The 16,299-nt window shown below is 38.4% G+C and overlaps 1 protein-coding gene and 1 long non-coding RNA gene across 5 annotated transcripts in view; one reads left to right on the top strand and one right to left on the bottom strand.

Annotated features, from left to right (window-relative positions):
* LOC143644257 (uncharacterized) overlaps nucleotides 1–16,299 on the top strand; it is a 113,595-nt gene that overhangs the window by 29,077 nt on the left and 68,219 nt on the right. The gene's annotated exons all lie outside the window — the stretch shown is intronic.
* LOC143644256 (uncharacterized) overlaps nucleotides 1–16,299 on the bottom strand; it is a 76,003-nt gene that overhangs the window by 56,889 nt on the left and 2,815 nt on the right. For all 3 annotated transcript variants that reach the window (XR_013156572.1, XM_077113012.1, XM_077113011.1), the window contains exon 3: nucleotides 14,053–14,185. Coding sequence is in view for 2 of the 3 variants with exons in the window: in XM_077113012.1 (XP_076969127.1) it covers nucleotides 14,053–14,100 (48 nt within the window). In the remaining variant the exon portion in view is untranslated. The remainder of the gene's footprint in view (nucleotides 1–14,052; nucleotides 14,186–16,299) is intronic.

The following is a 16,299-nucleotide window of genomic DNA, read 5'->3' as shown; positions in this document are numbered from 1 at the left end:
TAGATCACTTGCTACTTCCCTTTAAGTCTACTTCCCTTTTATGAAGAAGCCACCCAGACTAATCAATAAAATACACATTTGACTCTGTTTCATTTGTTGTTTGGCAATCATGATCAGATAACAAAAGTAACATTTGCAGAGAGAAAAGTCAGGGTGCATTTCCTCGTCTCTCGCATAATGAAAAGAGAAAAACACATATATGGGAAAGGATATGGAAATGTACAGAATCTTTACTTGATTTTTTAACTTCTCTTTACTTAATTTTCTGCTGAGATATGGAAATGTACAGAATCTTTACTTGATTTTTTAACTTCTCTTTACTTAATTTTCTGCTGAGAAATCCTAAGCACTGGCTAAAAATTAGCACTAAATGTTACCTGTTGATTAATGCACACTTTACATTAAGGCAGTTGCCTCTCAGATGTTTGGAGCTGACATTAGATGTACTGGAACTGGGTTCTTCCACTGAACTACTTCTATTTTTTAAGATTGGGAGTTTCAAGGAAGAAGTTATACTTTATGTAAAAGAAAGGCTACATTCCTCTTGAAGTTATATAAATCTATATCTTCAAAACTAAACGCTTGAAATGGACCCGTGAAGAATCTCTAAGATTTGAATAGCCAATTCAAAGCCTTTTTAGAAGTAAAAGGTTATAGGTTAAACACTCTTTTTTAATGGAATTTTTATATTAAACATAATTTTGAATTAGATTACAATGTGGGAAATAAAGTGAATTAAAAAATCTTTATTTTGAATTTTAGTCAATTAGTGAATATAGAGATCAAATTTAAATGTGTAAATCTACTGTAATAAATGCAAAGAGATGATATATTCAGTATGCTGACAGCAAGTAACTTCACTTAGAATTTTAAACATCACTAAACTATTTCTTAAGAAAGGGTAAAGACATTTTCATAAAACAAGAAGCACAGTTTACCCTTGAGACAGATTCTCACTGAAGTAACTTCTAAAGGCTGAACTTCATGTAAAAGAAATCTGAACCAGAAAGACAGACGTGAAATGCTAGAAAGAACAGTAAAACAATAAACCATTAAAAATATGAACATCAATGCAGATTTTGATTGTATAAAATAGTAAAGGTGACAGTATATAATTTGAGGGTATAAATATGATTTAACTAAAATATTGGACAACAATAGAATTTGGAGGAGAGCTACTGGAATTAGAACTTCCTAAGTTCTTTAAATTTTTCTGGCAAGAGAGTTAAAACTCTGTTATTAATGTGTGTATGTTAAAAATGTCAAGGGTAATGTTTAAGGGCATTAAAATATAACTTCCAAACTTGTGGAGGAAAAAAAACCTAAAAAATGAAATTTCAACCATTGAGGAGTAAAATATATACAACATCTAGATATAGAGCAAAAATTAAAATGATAGAGATGATATATATAGTAAGCAAGGTCAATGTAAATTAAATAAACCCTTGTGAAAAAAACAGAGAGTATCAGTTTGAATTAAAAAAAAAAAATCAACTACATGCCATTTACAATAAGTGTGATTAAAACTTGAGAACACAGGCTGAAAGTAAAAGAATAGTATAGGTGACACCAAAGAGCTATGAAAAAATAAAGCTCCGTAGCTATACTAGCATAAGAAAAAAACAGATGCAAAGGAAAAAATTATTATGAGGGATGAATGGTAACAGGAAAAGAAATAATTATAAATGTGTATGCACCTAATAACAAAGCCTAAAAATATATAAAAGATTGGCCAGGCCATGGTGGCTCAGCAGGCAGAGTTCTCGCCTACCATACTGAGACCCGGGTTTCCATTCCTGGTGCCTGCCCATGCCAAAATAAATAAATAAATAAATAAAATTTAAAAAACTAAAAACACAAAAAATAAATATAAAAGATGTTCTATGAATTGATCCAGAGTACTTACATTATAAATATCTTTAATTCTTAGGAAAAGCTTTTGTGTGTGTATGCATGTGTGTGCATTTTCTTTCTTTTTTTTTAACATTTTTTTATTATGAAATAAAACATATACACAAAAAAGCAATAAACCTCAAAGTACATTGCAACAAATAGTTACAGAACAGATTTTAGTTTGGTATGGATTACTGTTCCACAATTTTATATTTTTCCTTCTAGCTGCTCCAAGACTCTTGGAGACTAAAAGAAATATGAATACAATGATTCAGCACTGATATAATAGGATTTTGTTGCAATATTAGTTGGTATTAAGTAAACCACCCCACCCCACCCCTTCCCCAACAAATAGCTCTTAAAATGCAGAATAAATTCAGAAAATTATTCACATGTCAGTTATAACAATTGGCCTCAGGAAGCAGGACAAAAACCATGACAAAGCAGCTCTCTCTCTTTTTTTTTCTCTCCATTTTTTAAAATTTTTTATTAATTAAAAAAAGTTACAAGAAACACAAACATTCCCAACACATACACTCAGCAATTCACAATATCATCACATAGTTGCATATTCATCATCATGATCATTTCCCAGAACATTAGCATCAGTTCAGAAAAAGAAATAAAAAGACAACAGAAAGGGGCGGGCCGCGGTGGCTCAGCGGGCAAAGTGCTTGCCTGCTATGCCGGAGGACCTCGGTTCGATTCCCGGCCCCAGCCCATGTAACAAAAACGGAGAAACAGAATACAATAAAACAAGAAAATGTTTAAAGATGTTTCCCTTTCTTCCTTCCTTCCTTCCTTCTCTCTGTCTTTCCTTTAAAAAAAAAAAAAAAAAAAAAAAAAGACAACAGAAAAATATAACAAAGAAAAAAAATTTTATATGCCATACCCCTTACTGATCCCTTTCATTGATAACTAGCATTTCAAACTAAATCTGTTTTAACATTTGTTCCCCCTATTATTTATTTTTATTCCATATGTTCCTCTCATCTGTTGACAAGGTAGATAAAAGGAGCATCAGACACAAGGTTTTCACAATCACACAGTCACATTGTGAAAGCTATATCATTATACAATCATCATCAAGAAACATGGCTACTGGAACACAGCCCTACATTTTCAGGCAGTTCCCTCCAGCCTCTCCATTACATCTTGGATAACAAGGTGATATCTACTTAATGCATAAGAATAACCTCCAGGATAACCTCTTGACTCTGTTTGGAATCTCTCAGCCATTGACACTTTGTCTCATTTCACTCTTCCCCTTTTTGGTCGAGAAGGTTTTCTCAATCCCTTGATGCTGGGTCTTAGCACATTCTAGAGTTTTTCTCAATCCTTTGATGCTGAATCTCAACTCATTCTGGGATTTCTGTCCCACACTGACAGGAAGATTTCATGTCCCACGTAGACAGGGGAGGGTGGTGAGTCTGCTTGCTGTGTTGGCTGGAGAGAGAGGCCACCTCTGAGCAACAAAAGAGGTTCTCTTGGGGGTGACTCTTAGGCTTAATTTTAAGTAGGCTTGACCTATCCCCTGTGGGGTTAAGTTTCATATAAACAAACCCCAAGACTGGGGGCTCAGCCTATAGCTTTGTTTGTCCACAGTGCTTGTGAGGATATCAAGAATGCAACTTGGGGAAGTTGAGTTTTCCCCCGTTCTCACCATTGCCCGAAGGGGACTTTGCAAATAATTTTCCACTCACTGATCAAATCGCTCTGGGATTCATCATGGCATCACCTGGACAAACCAACAAAATCTCATGTCCTATAAAAAGTTCCATGTACTTAAGGTGTTCAATCAACTATCTACGTAAGTTATATTAGGAGATGCACTAGTCAAAGTATAGATTTGTACCAAATAAGCATTTTTTGCTTTAGTCTCACACATTAGTTGAAATTTTAAAGTATTAAGTACCATCTATTTTCAGCACCCTGCAGTAATGACATTCTTTTGTTCTTCCTCATGCAAAAACATTTTTTAAATTTGTACATTTAGTCACTATCATTATACACTCTAGGCATTCCTAGATTATACCATCTCAATCTTTATCGTCTATCTTTCTTTGTGATTTCATTTATGCCCCAGCCCTCCTCCATCTATCATTCTCATATGCAGCTTCATTCAGTGTTTTAACATAATTGTATTACAGTTAGGTAATATTGTGCTGTCCATTTCTGAGTTGCACAATCTGTATCCCTTCAGATCCAATTACCCAATATCTTACCCTATTTCTATCTCCTGATGGTCTCTGTTACCAAGGAAATATTCCAAGTTTATTCACTAATGTCAGTTCATATCAGTGAGACCATACAGTATTTGTCCTTTTGTTTCTGGCTAATCACACTCAGCATAATGTCCTTAAGGTCCATTCATTTTGTTACATACTTCATAACTTTATTCTGTCTTACAGCTGCATAGTATTCCATCTTATGTAAATGTCATAGTTTGTTTAGCCAACTCTCTGTTGATGGACATTTTGGCTGTTTCCATCTCTTGGCAATTGTTAATAATGCTGCTATAAACATTGGTGTGTAAATATCCATTTGTGTCCTTGGCCTCGTGTCCTTTGAGTAGAGACAGCATATAGATGGGTCCTGTTTTTTAATCCATTCTGCCAGACTATGTCTTTTGATTGGAGAGTTTAATCCATTACCATTCAGTGTTATTACTGCATGGGTAGTACTTTCTTCTACTATTTTGCCTTCTGGATTTTATATGTCATATCTAATTTTCCTTCTTTTTACCTTTACTCATAGTCTTCCTTTCTACACTCTTCTCCATACCTCTCTCTTCTGTCTTTGTATCTGTCTTCCTTTAGTATTTCTTGCAGAGCTGGTCTCTTGGTCACAAATTCTCTCAGTGATTTTTTGTCTGAAAATGTTTTAATTTCTCCCTCATTTTTGAAGGACAGTTTTGCTGGATATAGAATTCTTGGTTGGCAGTTTTTCTCTTTTAATAATTTAAATATATTATCCCACTGTCTTCTCACCTTCATGGTTTCTGCTGAGAAATCTACACATAGTCTTATTGGGCTTCCCTTGTATGTGATGGATTGCTTTTCTCTTGCTGCTTTCAAGATCCTCTCTTTCTCTTTGACCTCTGACATTCTGATTAGTAAATGTCTTGGAGTATGTCTATTTGGATCTATTCTCTTTGGGGTATGCTGCACTTCTTGGATCTGTAATTTTAAGTCTTTCATAAGAGTTGGGAAACTTTCAGTGATAATTTCCTTCATTAGTTTTTCTCCTCCTTTTCTCTTCTCTTCTCCTTCTGGGACACCCACAACACGTATATTTGTGCGCTTCATATTGTCTTTCAATTCCCTGAGTCCCTGCTGATATTTTTCCATTTTTTTTCCATAGTTTCTGTTTCTTGTCGGATTTCAGATGTTCCATCCTCCAGTTTAGAAATGCTACTTTCTGTCGCTCGAAATCTACCATTGTAGGTTTCCATTGTTTTTTTCATCTCTTCTACTGTGTCTTTCATTCCCATAAGTTCTGTGATTTGTTTTTTCAGACTTTCAGTTTCTTCTTTTTGTTCTTTCCTTGCCTTCTTTATATCCTCCCTCAATTCATTGATTTGGTTTTCGATGAGGTTTTCCATGTCTGTTCGTACATTCTGAATTAATTGTTTCAGCTCCTGTATGTCATTTGAATTGTTGGTTTGTTCCTTTGACTGGGCTATATCTTCAATTTTCCTAGTGTGATTTGTTATTTTTTGCTGGTGTCTAGGCATTTAATTACCTTAATTAGTTTATTCTGGAGATTGCTTTCACTTCTTTTATCTAGGGTTTTCTTGCTGGATGAATTTGTTGTCTACCTGTTCTTTGACATTCAGTTCAGCTTTTTTTGGACCTTTAGCTTAAGTTTTGTTTAACGGAGGAGGATTTTTCAGTTCTTGTGTTCTTGTTTCTTGCCCTGCTTGTGTGGTGCCTTCCCTCCACACACACCCTTAGGAGGGTCTACTTAGATATTATAGACCCCAGCCAGATTTTCCCAGACCAATCTGGCCTCCTATCAGGAGGAAAGAGTCACCTGCATCGGTTTTCCCTGAGGGTGAGACCCAGCAGGTTGAAAGACTTTCCTGTGAAGTCTCTGGACTCTGTTTTTCTTATCCTGCCCTGTGTATGGTGCTTGTCTGACTGCAGGTCCCACCAGCATAAGATGATGCGGTACCTTTAACTTTGGCAGACTCTCCCTGCTGGGGGCATGGTGGATACAGAGGAGAGGTTGTAGGCTGGTTTTAATGGCTTCAAACTACCGAGCCCTGGTGTCTGAATTCCTTGATGGAGGGATTCCATCTGGGTGGGGCTTCACCTCTCCCCTGGGGAAGGCACAAGCTCCAGATAAGCCCCCAAAAGAGCTCACTTCTGCCTATGCCTGGGGCAGTTGCAGCCTGAAAAGTCCTGCCACTGTATCCAGAGGCAGTCAAGCCTTTGTAGATACACAGCCACAAAAACCTCTGTTTCCTTCTCTTTTTTTTTCCCCCTTTTTCTCTCAGTCCTGCCCCCTGTGCCAGGGCAAAAATGAGCAACCTCCACTTTGATCAGGTCCACCTAAGCTGGGGACCTATTTTTAGTAGTCAGAATTTGTTAATTACTTCTGCAATTGGCTTTGATTGTGCCCAGTCCCTGCTGCTGGTAAAGTCTTTTCCTTTCCCGTCTGCGGGGGAGGGGTGCTGGTAGCCACAGTTTTGGGAACTCACGGTTCTGGAGGGTGCTCGCAGCCAGTCCACCTGGTCCAGACTGGGGTACGCTGTGTGTCTGGTCACTGACGTGACCCCAGGGTCTGTTCTGTACTGTTTCTGGTTATTTAGTAGTTGTTCTGGAGGACAAACTAAAATGCGCACATTGTTAAGCCGCCATCTTTACCTGGAAGTCAGCAGCTCTCTTTTGACTTTGTCTTGTTCCCAGCCTCTGCCTCCTTCTTCTCTTGTCCACAGCTGCAAGCTCAGCCTCACCTTCACTTCCAGCATCAAGTAAATTTTCAGGAAAAATTTGATTGATCAGCACCTGTTAGCTCAGGATCCTCATTCTCTCTGCTTTTAAAATGTGGCTTCTCCATCCCTCTTTAATCCAAACTTCTGCCTTACTCCTTCGGACCTCCCTCCCAGGGTCTTCATTTTGGTCCCTGAATCACCCTTTTACTACTCTACTGCTGGGCTTAGGAGCAGTGCCTATCCTCCAGCTCCACCTACCAGGTTAGACACCTCATTCCTTCAGCTTCATGGCGGCCTGATAAGTGAACAGCTGCAGCCATGCCTCTTAGAAACAGTGCTTGTTGGACAGACAGCACTGTCTCCATCAGCACCACAGCTAGGTCAGATCCTTGGGTTCTATCTTGTCCCTGTGGGTGTGGGTCTAGCACCCAGTGCTCGAGTGCACCTAACTATACCAGCTGATTCCCAGGCTTGGAAGGTGCCACACTAGGCCTCTTCCCGGGTCCCTGTCCCATCGCTGGCCCTGATTTGTAACTCTAGCCTCCCAGACATGTATAGTCTGAGCTGCTGCTCAGTTAAGCAGCATTCAAATCCATCCCATTCCTAACACTTGTGGAATGGCTACCCCACACCAAGCCTGACCTTGATGCCACTGCAGATAACAAGACAAATAAAACTAATGCTAAGGCTCCACAATAGGAGGGTCAAAGGTCAGTACACAGTATATTTACAGTGATCCCAAATTCCCACACATACTATAACATGAGAAATTTTGACACTTGGGAATGCAGCAGTGAACTAGTCATACTTGGAATTCAAGCAACAGAATAAACCCTCGCTAATTTAAGCAAAGAAAGGAATTTATTGGCATATACAGACCAGCTCAGAACCAAAAGTGAGTCTCAGAATGAACAGGAACTTAGGTAGCATGAAGGAGCTCTGCAACAGGAACCAACTTCAGTCTCTTAAGAGAGATATCAATGAGATAAATAATCTAGAAACCTTTTCTTTCTTTATGTTATTTCGTGCAAGATTTAAGTTTCTGGACTTGACATTCTTCCCTGTCCGCTCTGGCTGGGAGAGGGCAGGGCGCTTTGCCAACCCCACAAAGCACGCAAGAAGTAGGGCAGATAGAGGTACTATTGCCAGAAAGAGGGGAGTGGTGGTGGAGGGTCCTCAACTGATGTCTATTACAGAAAACAGCCTGGAAGATGTCTTCAGGAGGCTGGTGTATTGTATCTGGCCAACAGCCACAAGGACAGAATCACTGAAAGCAGAATTGTCCTGGAATATCAGTGGCAAGTGATCCTTTTGATTGCTTTATAAGGCAGAATACAAATACCATGAATGAAGTAAAGATGAAGTATAGAGGTGCTGGCATCTAAATGGAGGAAACTCAGAAAAGTTTCAAAGAAGAATGAACCTTTAAGGTGGAATGAGTGGGAATGAAAGGAGGAAGAAAGGGGGGGTGCAGGCAGGGGGAACAGCATTGGCAAAGTATAAGGATGAAAAGCAAGGGAGAGTGCTATGAATATTAAAACCAGATTTTGTTTGAATTTAGGGTAGGTATTTTTTAGAGTAATATGTAGATAATACTGGAACATTAGGTTGGGGTAGGATTCCTCATGGAATAATGAGTTGAGGAATGAATTTCCACAGTCCAGCTAATTAACTGCATTTTTGTTTGAGGTGATAGAAAAGCTTTGGTGATGGATGGTGGTGATCACAGTACAACTCGGTAAATATAATAAACACCACTGAATTGTATCTCTAAATGCAGTTAAAGGGGGAAGTTTTAGGTGGTATATAGGCTACTAGAATAAAATTTTATTTTAGAAAAAGCAACCATAGGGCTCTATAACACAGTGAAGCCTAATGTAAACCATGGAATATAGTTAATAGTACATTTATAATAATATTCTCTCATCAATTCTAACAAAGTTACCAAAACAAGGTAAAATTTTAATAATGGGAATGGGTATATAGGAACTCTGTATTCTCTGCATGATTTTTCTGTAAATTTGAAACTTCTCTAATTAAATAAAAAATTTAAAAAGAGGTGATGAGTTCTTTTCTCTCCTTGAAGCAGTGGGGAGGACTGGGATTGAACAAGAGAAAGAGAAATGTGAAGAATAGTGGAGAAGTTGAATCACCTGCCATTAGAAATAGACTGGACTGTGGCAAATGACCAGAAAAAAGTAAAAACTGATGCTGAGGTTTCAGATCTGGGGAGTGGGAGGGAGGAAGGCCTGGATGTGTTGAGCTTGAGATGATAGTGGGTCTTGAGGAGGAAAACTCAATATTGGAGTCAGTAGTCATGTGGATGAAATGAGAGAGAGAGAGAGAGAGAGAGAGAGAGAGAGAGAGAGAGAGAGAGAGAGAGAGAGAGAGAGAGAGAGAGAGAGAGAGGGAGAGAGAGAGAAAGTGAATATGGGGAGGGGAGGGCACTATAAAGAAAATTTCATTGAAGACCTACATTTATATGGTGTGAAAATAAAGAGCAAGTAAAACAGCAGAGGAAAAAGTGATTGCTGGGGACTCTGAAATAGTCTTGGAAGGCAGAACCAGAGTTGCAAAGGTCAGGGAGGGATGGGCAGAGAGTATGTAGAAAGTGGAAATATGGGGGTACTTAAGTTAGACAGTTAAGAGAAAGAAAGAGCTAGGTCAATACTTTGAAAATGAAACAGTGGGGTGGATTTTTTTCTTTGGAATATGGGAGAACTGGCTTGTCATAGGTTTAGGGGGAAATCCAGAAGAGACGGAAAGACTTGAAGATATAAGGGAGAGGAATCACTAGTGGGACAACAGAGGAAATCTAGGGCAATATTAGAGGGTTAGACTGGGCCCAGAGGGGGTCTGGGATGAGGAGGGGAGAGGCCATGGAGATTCAGAGCTACTAGAGATGAGAGCGACTGAGTTTTCCGCTTTGATATCAGTAGGCTGAGTGTGAAGCCACCTGCAGAGAGTAAAGCTGGTGGGGCTGGGGTCTGAGAAAAATAGAAAAGATTGAAATAACTGCTGTGCATTATCTGTTAAGAGAACAACTGCCTGAATGATGGAAAAATAACACTAACTTTTCTTAACTCCTGGAACCCCTGATTTCTGTGACCAAAATTACTGACTTGTCCACTGACATAACAGTCTGCAAGCCAAACTCTATTCCCTCACTTTCCCAGAGTGATACTATAGATCCCAGTGTGCCATTCTAAAGGGGATCCATCAATGGAATGGATTAGTTCATTGTTTTATTGGTCACATCATCATTTTACAGTGACTCTCCCAGTTGAATCTTAATAGCATCCAGGGTTAGTGGTGGGGTTTGGGGCACATGTCATCACTGGCTCTTGAGTGCTTATCACTGGGTATGTAGGTGGACATCAGACAAGAGTCTTCATCACTCATCAAACCCTTCTAGCTGCCATGGTATATGTTTTTTAATTGTATAATATAAGATATATACAAAGCAAAGAAAGAAAAAAGCAACAATCTTCAAAGCATTCCCCAACAAGCCGCCATAGGACAGATCCCAGAGTTTGCCATGGGCCACCACACCTCCCAGATCTCTCTGTTTAGCCTTTCCAGACTATAGGATGTCAGAAGGAATAAATTTTTTTTTTGTCATCACAATAGACATTTTTTTTCTTTTTTTGTGAGAAATAACATATATACAAAAAAGCAATATGTTTCAAAGCACAGCACAATTAGTTGTAGAACAGAGTTCAGAGTTTGGTATGGGTCACAATTTCACAACTTTAGGTTTTTACTTCTAGCTGCTCCAAGACACTGGAGACCAAAAGAAACATCAATTTAATGATTCGGCAATCATATTCATTTGCTAAACCCTACTTTCTCTGTATAGCTCCACCATCACCTTTGAACTTTCTACCCACTCTTTAGGGGTATTTGGGTTATGGCCATTCTAACTTTTTCATGTTGGAAGGGGCTGTCAATAATATGGGATAAGAAAATGGAACTATCTGACATTCTGGAGAGGCTGGGCCCTTTAGATTTCAGGACTTATCTGGTCCAGGGACCCATCTGTAAGTTGTAGGTTTCTGAAAAGTACATGGAACTTTCATAAAATCTTATATATTGCCATAGATGTTCTTTAGGATTGGCTGGAATGGTTTTGGTTGGGTTTGGCAAGTTATGATAGCAATGTCTAACTGAAGGTTGCATAAGAGTGACCTCTAGAGTAACTTCTTGACTCTATTTGAACTCTCTCAGCCACTGATACTTTATTAGTTATACTTCTTTCCCCCCTTTTGGTCAGGATGGAATTGTTGATCCCATGGTGCCAGAGCTGGAGTCATCTCCCATGCCGCCAGGGAAAATTTCACTCCCTGGATGCCATGTCCCATGTAGTGGGGAGGGCAATGATTTTACTTGCAGAGTTGGACTTAGAGAGAGTGAGGCCACATCTGAGCAACAAAAGAAGTTCTCCAGAAGTAACTCTTAGGCATACCTATAAGCAGCTGCCATGGTATTTTTGACCCATATGCCATTTCATATTATTTTTACTCTTAGTTACACACTGTTCAATGTGTAAGGCAGTTCGCTGCTGGAATACAAAAAATTAAAGGGAAATGTAAAATTATAATTCTTCAAATTTACTTTAAGATACGCCCACTGGATCAATGAACAGCATTCAAAGTTCTCATATCACACATCAAGATATCTCTAGTACTAAAAAATGTCTAAAATGTAAAATACAGCAGAGATTATATACAATTTGACTTTCCATCTATTGAAAAAATGTGTATCCACAGCTGCAGTGTGTTATTTGTAGAGAAGAGGTTGCAAATCAAAGCCTGGAACCTTAGCCTTCATCTTATAATTTAGAAATAAAACTTGAAAATTGGATTTTAAAAAAAGATACCAGTTGATTTTCTTTAGGTTCAAGCATCACATTATGAAAGCAATTGAAATTATAGTTAGACCCCAAACTATTTTTATATACTTTTTATTCCAAAGTCAAATACGATAATAAAGTTATGTTGAAGTTTGTCAAGAAATCTTTTTTCATATAGAGTTAACTTAAAATAAATCAAATAGTGTATATAACTTGATAAATGAAAACACTAAAATTTTCTTGATTAAAATAATAGCCTATTAATTATTATAGACAGAATTATTGGCATAATATTTTTTTATGATGAACTATTTTAATAATAAAAAACATATAGATCATAACATTAGGAATACCTGTGTTTTTATCACCTAGCTTAAGAATATATAGTACAGATCTGTATAAAGTAAAAACATGTCTATTTTTAATTACACACTTTAGCACATACCAATAAAATTTATTTATTAAAAAAATTAATAGACTACTAGCAATAACTATTTTAATAGTTTGTTTCTTATATCTAAATATTTCAAGAATATAAAAAAGTATAGATAATATAATAAACACCCATATTCTCCTTACCTACCTTAAGAATATATACCACAGATCTAAAATATGTCTATTTTTAACTTAAAATCACTATTTAGTATTCACCTAAAAATGATAATATAATTCTAAAAATTCCTAAGGGGAGTAAAAGGAGAAGCCAAGTAAAAAAAACTTGGTAAGTGCTGCCTTAGAGGGTTTGCTGAAGTTGTACAGTGCTTTTTAACTCTGAATGGGGTGACATACCAAATGTCTTGCCTGACCCATCTATTCATATCCACATAAGAGGTGCAAAAAAGCAGAGAGTACATGAAGTTTGTATGTTGTTACTTATTCTTAAGTGCTGCACCAGCAGCACAAAATATTCCCCACTGAGCCTTCCCTACACTCTGCGGCAGTTTGTGTGGTGGGTACACAGAGAGCCAGGAGCTGGGTGTGAGTGGTAGGAGCCAACATTATATATACCAGGCACATGGTTCACCACAGTTTATTTGATTATTGCAGTCATCCCTAGAAATAGGTTGTATTGCTATTGCTATTTTGCACACAAAGCAGACATGATCAGAAGGGGTTGTGAGACTTGCCGAAGACCAGCAGTGGGGGAACCACCAGCCGAACCCACATGGATCTTACTCTGTATCAGAGTCCCTGGAGAATTTCAAGTTTGGAACAAATAGCAGCTGCATGATGGAACTTCATAAATGAAGCATGATATGTTCACCTCATGCAGATGCACAAGGTTAATCTTTTTGGCTCCTCTGGGGGCAGGATCAAACTCAGGGTAGAGCTCCTAGAATCCAGAGTAACAGCCAATTTCGTTATTTCCCTAGTAAATCTGGAGGCACTGGGGACCTCAGCATCTGCTCATCTCCTTTCCTGGAGAAAGGAGGTGAGATATAATCATCAAGGCCACAAGTGGGACTGGGAAACAAAGATTGCTGGGCTGCCAGAGACCGTATATTAATTGATTATGGAAACCCCAAAGGATATTTCTGAAATAATTTGCCTACTTCTTTTTTTTCCAAGGTCTTAATGATTTCATTAGTTCTTATAGTTTTTAAAATATTTTATTATCAATCCTAAACAAACATACAGACATTCTTGACATACAAACATACTATACATGGTATACAATCAATAGCCCACAATATCATTACATAGTTGTATATTTAACACCATGATCAGTTTTTTTAATATTTGCATTCTCCAGTAAAAGAAATAAAAGAAAAAAGAAAAAACTCATACATACCATATCCCTTACCCCTCACTCTCATTGACTACTTGTATTTCAATCTATTCCGTTTGCTTTAACCTTTGTCCCACTTATTATTTTGTTTGAATCCATATTTTTTACTCCTCTATCCACACCCTAGACAAAAGGAACATTAGACACATGGTTTTCACAATCACACTGTCACATTGTAAAAGCTATATCATTATACAATCATTTTCAAGAAACATGGCTACTGGAACACAGCTCCACAGTTTTTGGTACTTCCCTCCAGCCACTCCAAAACACCATAAACTAAAAAGAGATATCTATATAATGCATAAAAATAACCTCCAGGATAACCTCTCAACTCTGAAATCTCTCAGCCACTGAGACTTTATTTTAACTCATTTCTCTCTTCCCCTTTTTGGTTAAGAAGGCTTTCTCAATCCAATGATGCTGGGTCCTGGCTCATTCCTGGGAGTCATGGCCCGTGCACAGGGGGAGGGCAGCAAGTTCACCTGCCAAGTTAGCTTAGAGAGAGAGGCCACATCTGAGCAGCAAAAGAGGTTCTCTGGGAGTGACTCATTGCCTACTTCGTGATAATCTCCTTACTGTAAGTCCAAGCATGCTTCCGATTACACTCCCATCCTTTGTCTTCATTGTGTCCCAATTGTGGGATTCTTCTACTTTCGCTTAATTGGAACTCGAACTCAATGCAAAATTCAAACTACACAGTTGTGTCATTCTGGTGAAAGAAAAAAAGGAAGTGTAAGAGAAGGAGAAAGGAATAAGAGGAGGAGAAGGAAGAGGAGCTGAAGAAAGAAAGGAAGCAAAAGACATACATCATCTTTCTGGGTTTTGTTTTACTGATCTGCCAAATGCAGGTATTGGACCAAGTAAGTTCTTAATATTTTCTGGATGTTAAAACTTAGGGGAATGTGAGGAAAGTTATGAACTCTCTTTTACAGGGCATGCACACACACACACATACACACACAGAATATATTTTGCACACAGTTCCAAGGCATTAATGGACATCATGTTAAAAACCTTTTGACTAGATCTCTACAGTTTCTTCCAGCTCTATAGAAGCAATTCCACCATACAAGGAAATTGTACCTCTTTTATTGCTCTCCGAGTCTGGTTCTAATTCAAGGGGGTGGTGGAAAAATAATAACATTGATAGTTGTTTCTTAGCAACCTTCAGGTGAAATCCAAATGAATGTCAAATGGTATTAAGGACGTCATCATTATTGTAAGGATTTGCATATTCCATAGGTAAGCCTCAACTGAAGCTTAAACATGAAGACTCCACAGAGTAGAAATCTGATTACATTTAAGTTGATACAGTGGTTCTTGGCCTGACTTCTCCCCCCACCCACCCTCCACCACTATACTTTCATAGAAACTGCAGGGGGGTTCTTTGTGCTAAAGAAAAAGGTTGGATGATGAGATGAAACGGGTGATGAAATTTTCTGGTGTTTTTTCCTATTCTATTTTCTATTCTATTCCTTTATGTCTGAATGATAATCACAGAGGAAGTTCCCTTGGCAGTGTTGGGTTTCCATGGTAATAGGAGAGGTCAAGGTTAACAAACCAGGGTGCTGGGAACCGTCTGTGGCAGAGTGGATGCAAGGGAAGGGCTGGCAGAGTGTCACCAGGGGACCCACTTTCACAGCCACCTCCTTTGAGTGGCCCACAGAGCCTGACTTGTGCCTTTCTGAATGGACAAACTGGTGATGTCTTGAATGTAATAATAGCTCCATCACTTCCCCCTGTGCAGAAATTTGCTGTGCCCTTCCTCTCAAAGGCCAGGAACTGATGCCTCTCACTAACAACAATCCATGGATTGTTTGAATATGTATGTGCTCTTTGTATTAGCACCAGAAGCTCAGAGATGCCAAGTTTTAGAAACCAAATGTACTTTAGTAAAGCAATTTGATCTCTGGGAACAAGGGATCCTAAATAAGGTCTGACCACATCAGGGCAGGCTACAAGATGCATTAATTAAAAGGGGAATAGGAAGCATGCAGGTTAACTATCAGATGACCCAAATCATTCTCACTAAAATATAACTCTGTTGTTTTGCCTGACATAAAATAGTTTGAGTTTACTCTTTTGGAGTCTCTTTGTATGCTTTTATGTGGGTTGATAATGCCATGAAACTTGTATATCTTTGGTCATGTCATAACTAATGAGGAAGAAATGATGGAATCAAGGTAAACTCCCAGTAGTTCAAAGGCATTAAAGTAACTGATTCAAAATCTGTAATTTCTTTGAAAAGAGATGAAGGATTCTATGTAGGTGGAAAAACATGAAAGCTCTTAGGATCCTAGGAATGAAAAGGAATAGAATTTTGTGCATTATAGGGCTGTGATAAAAAGGATTCAGTAATGGGGCAGCTGTTCCCATTTTAAGTAATGCTAATAGATGCTTAGGAGTCTCGCTACCAAAAGATTTAAGCACGCCTTACACGCATCGTCTCCCATGACCATCTATATGCTAATGACCCAAAATCTCTCATCTGAGCTCCAGGTCCATATATCCCATTACCTATTGGATTTTCCATTTGAATATCTATTAAACACATGAAATGCAATAGGAACAAAACCCGAACTCCTCATCTCAACCTCCTCATCCCCATCTGCTCCTATCTCAGTGCCTCTCTCAGTAAATGGACATTAGCCACTAGCACAGCCAGAATTGGGAACTGGGAGCTATGCTTGCTTTTCCCTTCTTCTTTATTCTGAACAACAAAACCTGGCCTATACTTTCTGTAATACCTCTCAAAGCCATCCCCTCCTTCCTATCACCATTTCCACTCCCCTTGTTTAGGCTCCCATCACCACTTCTGAGGAT

Source organism: Tamandua tetradactyla, chromosome 8, assembly GCF_023851605.1.
Source record: "Tamandua tetradactyla isolate mTamTet1 chromosome 8, mTamTet1.pri, whole genome shotgun sequence".
NCBI classification, from domain to species: Eukaryota; Metazoa; Chordata; class Mammalia; order Pilosa; family Myrmecophagidae; genus Tamandua; species Tamandua tetradactyla.
Note: the sequence above shows the minus strand (reverse complement) of the source record. Positions and strands in the feature narration are given on the sequence as shown.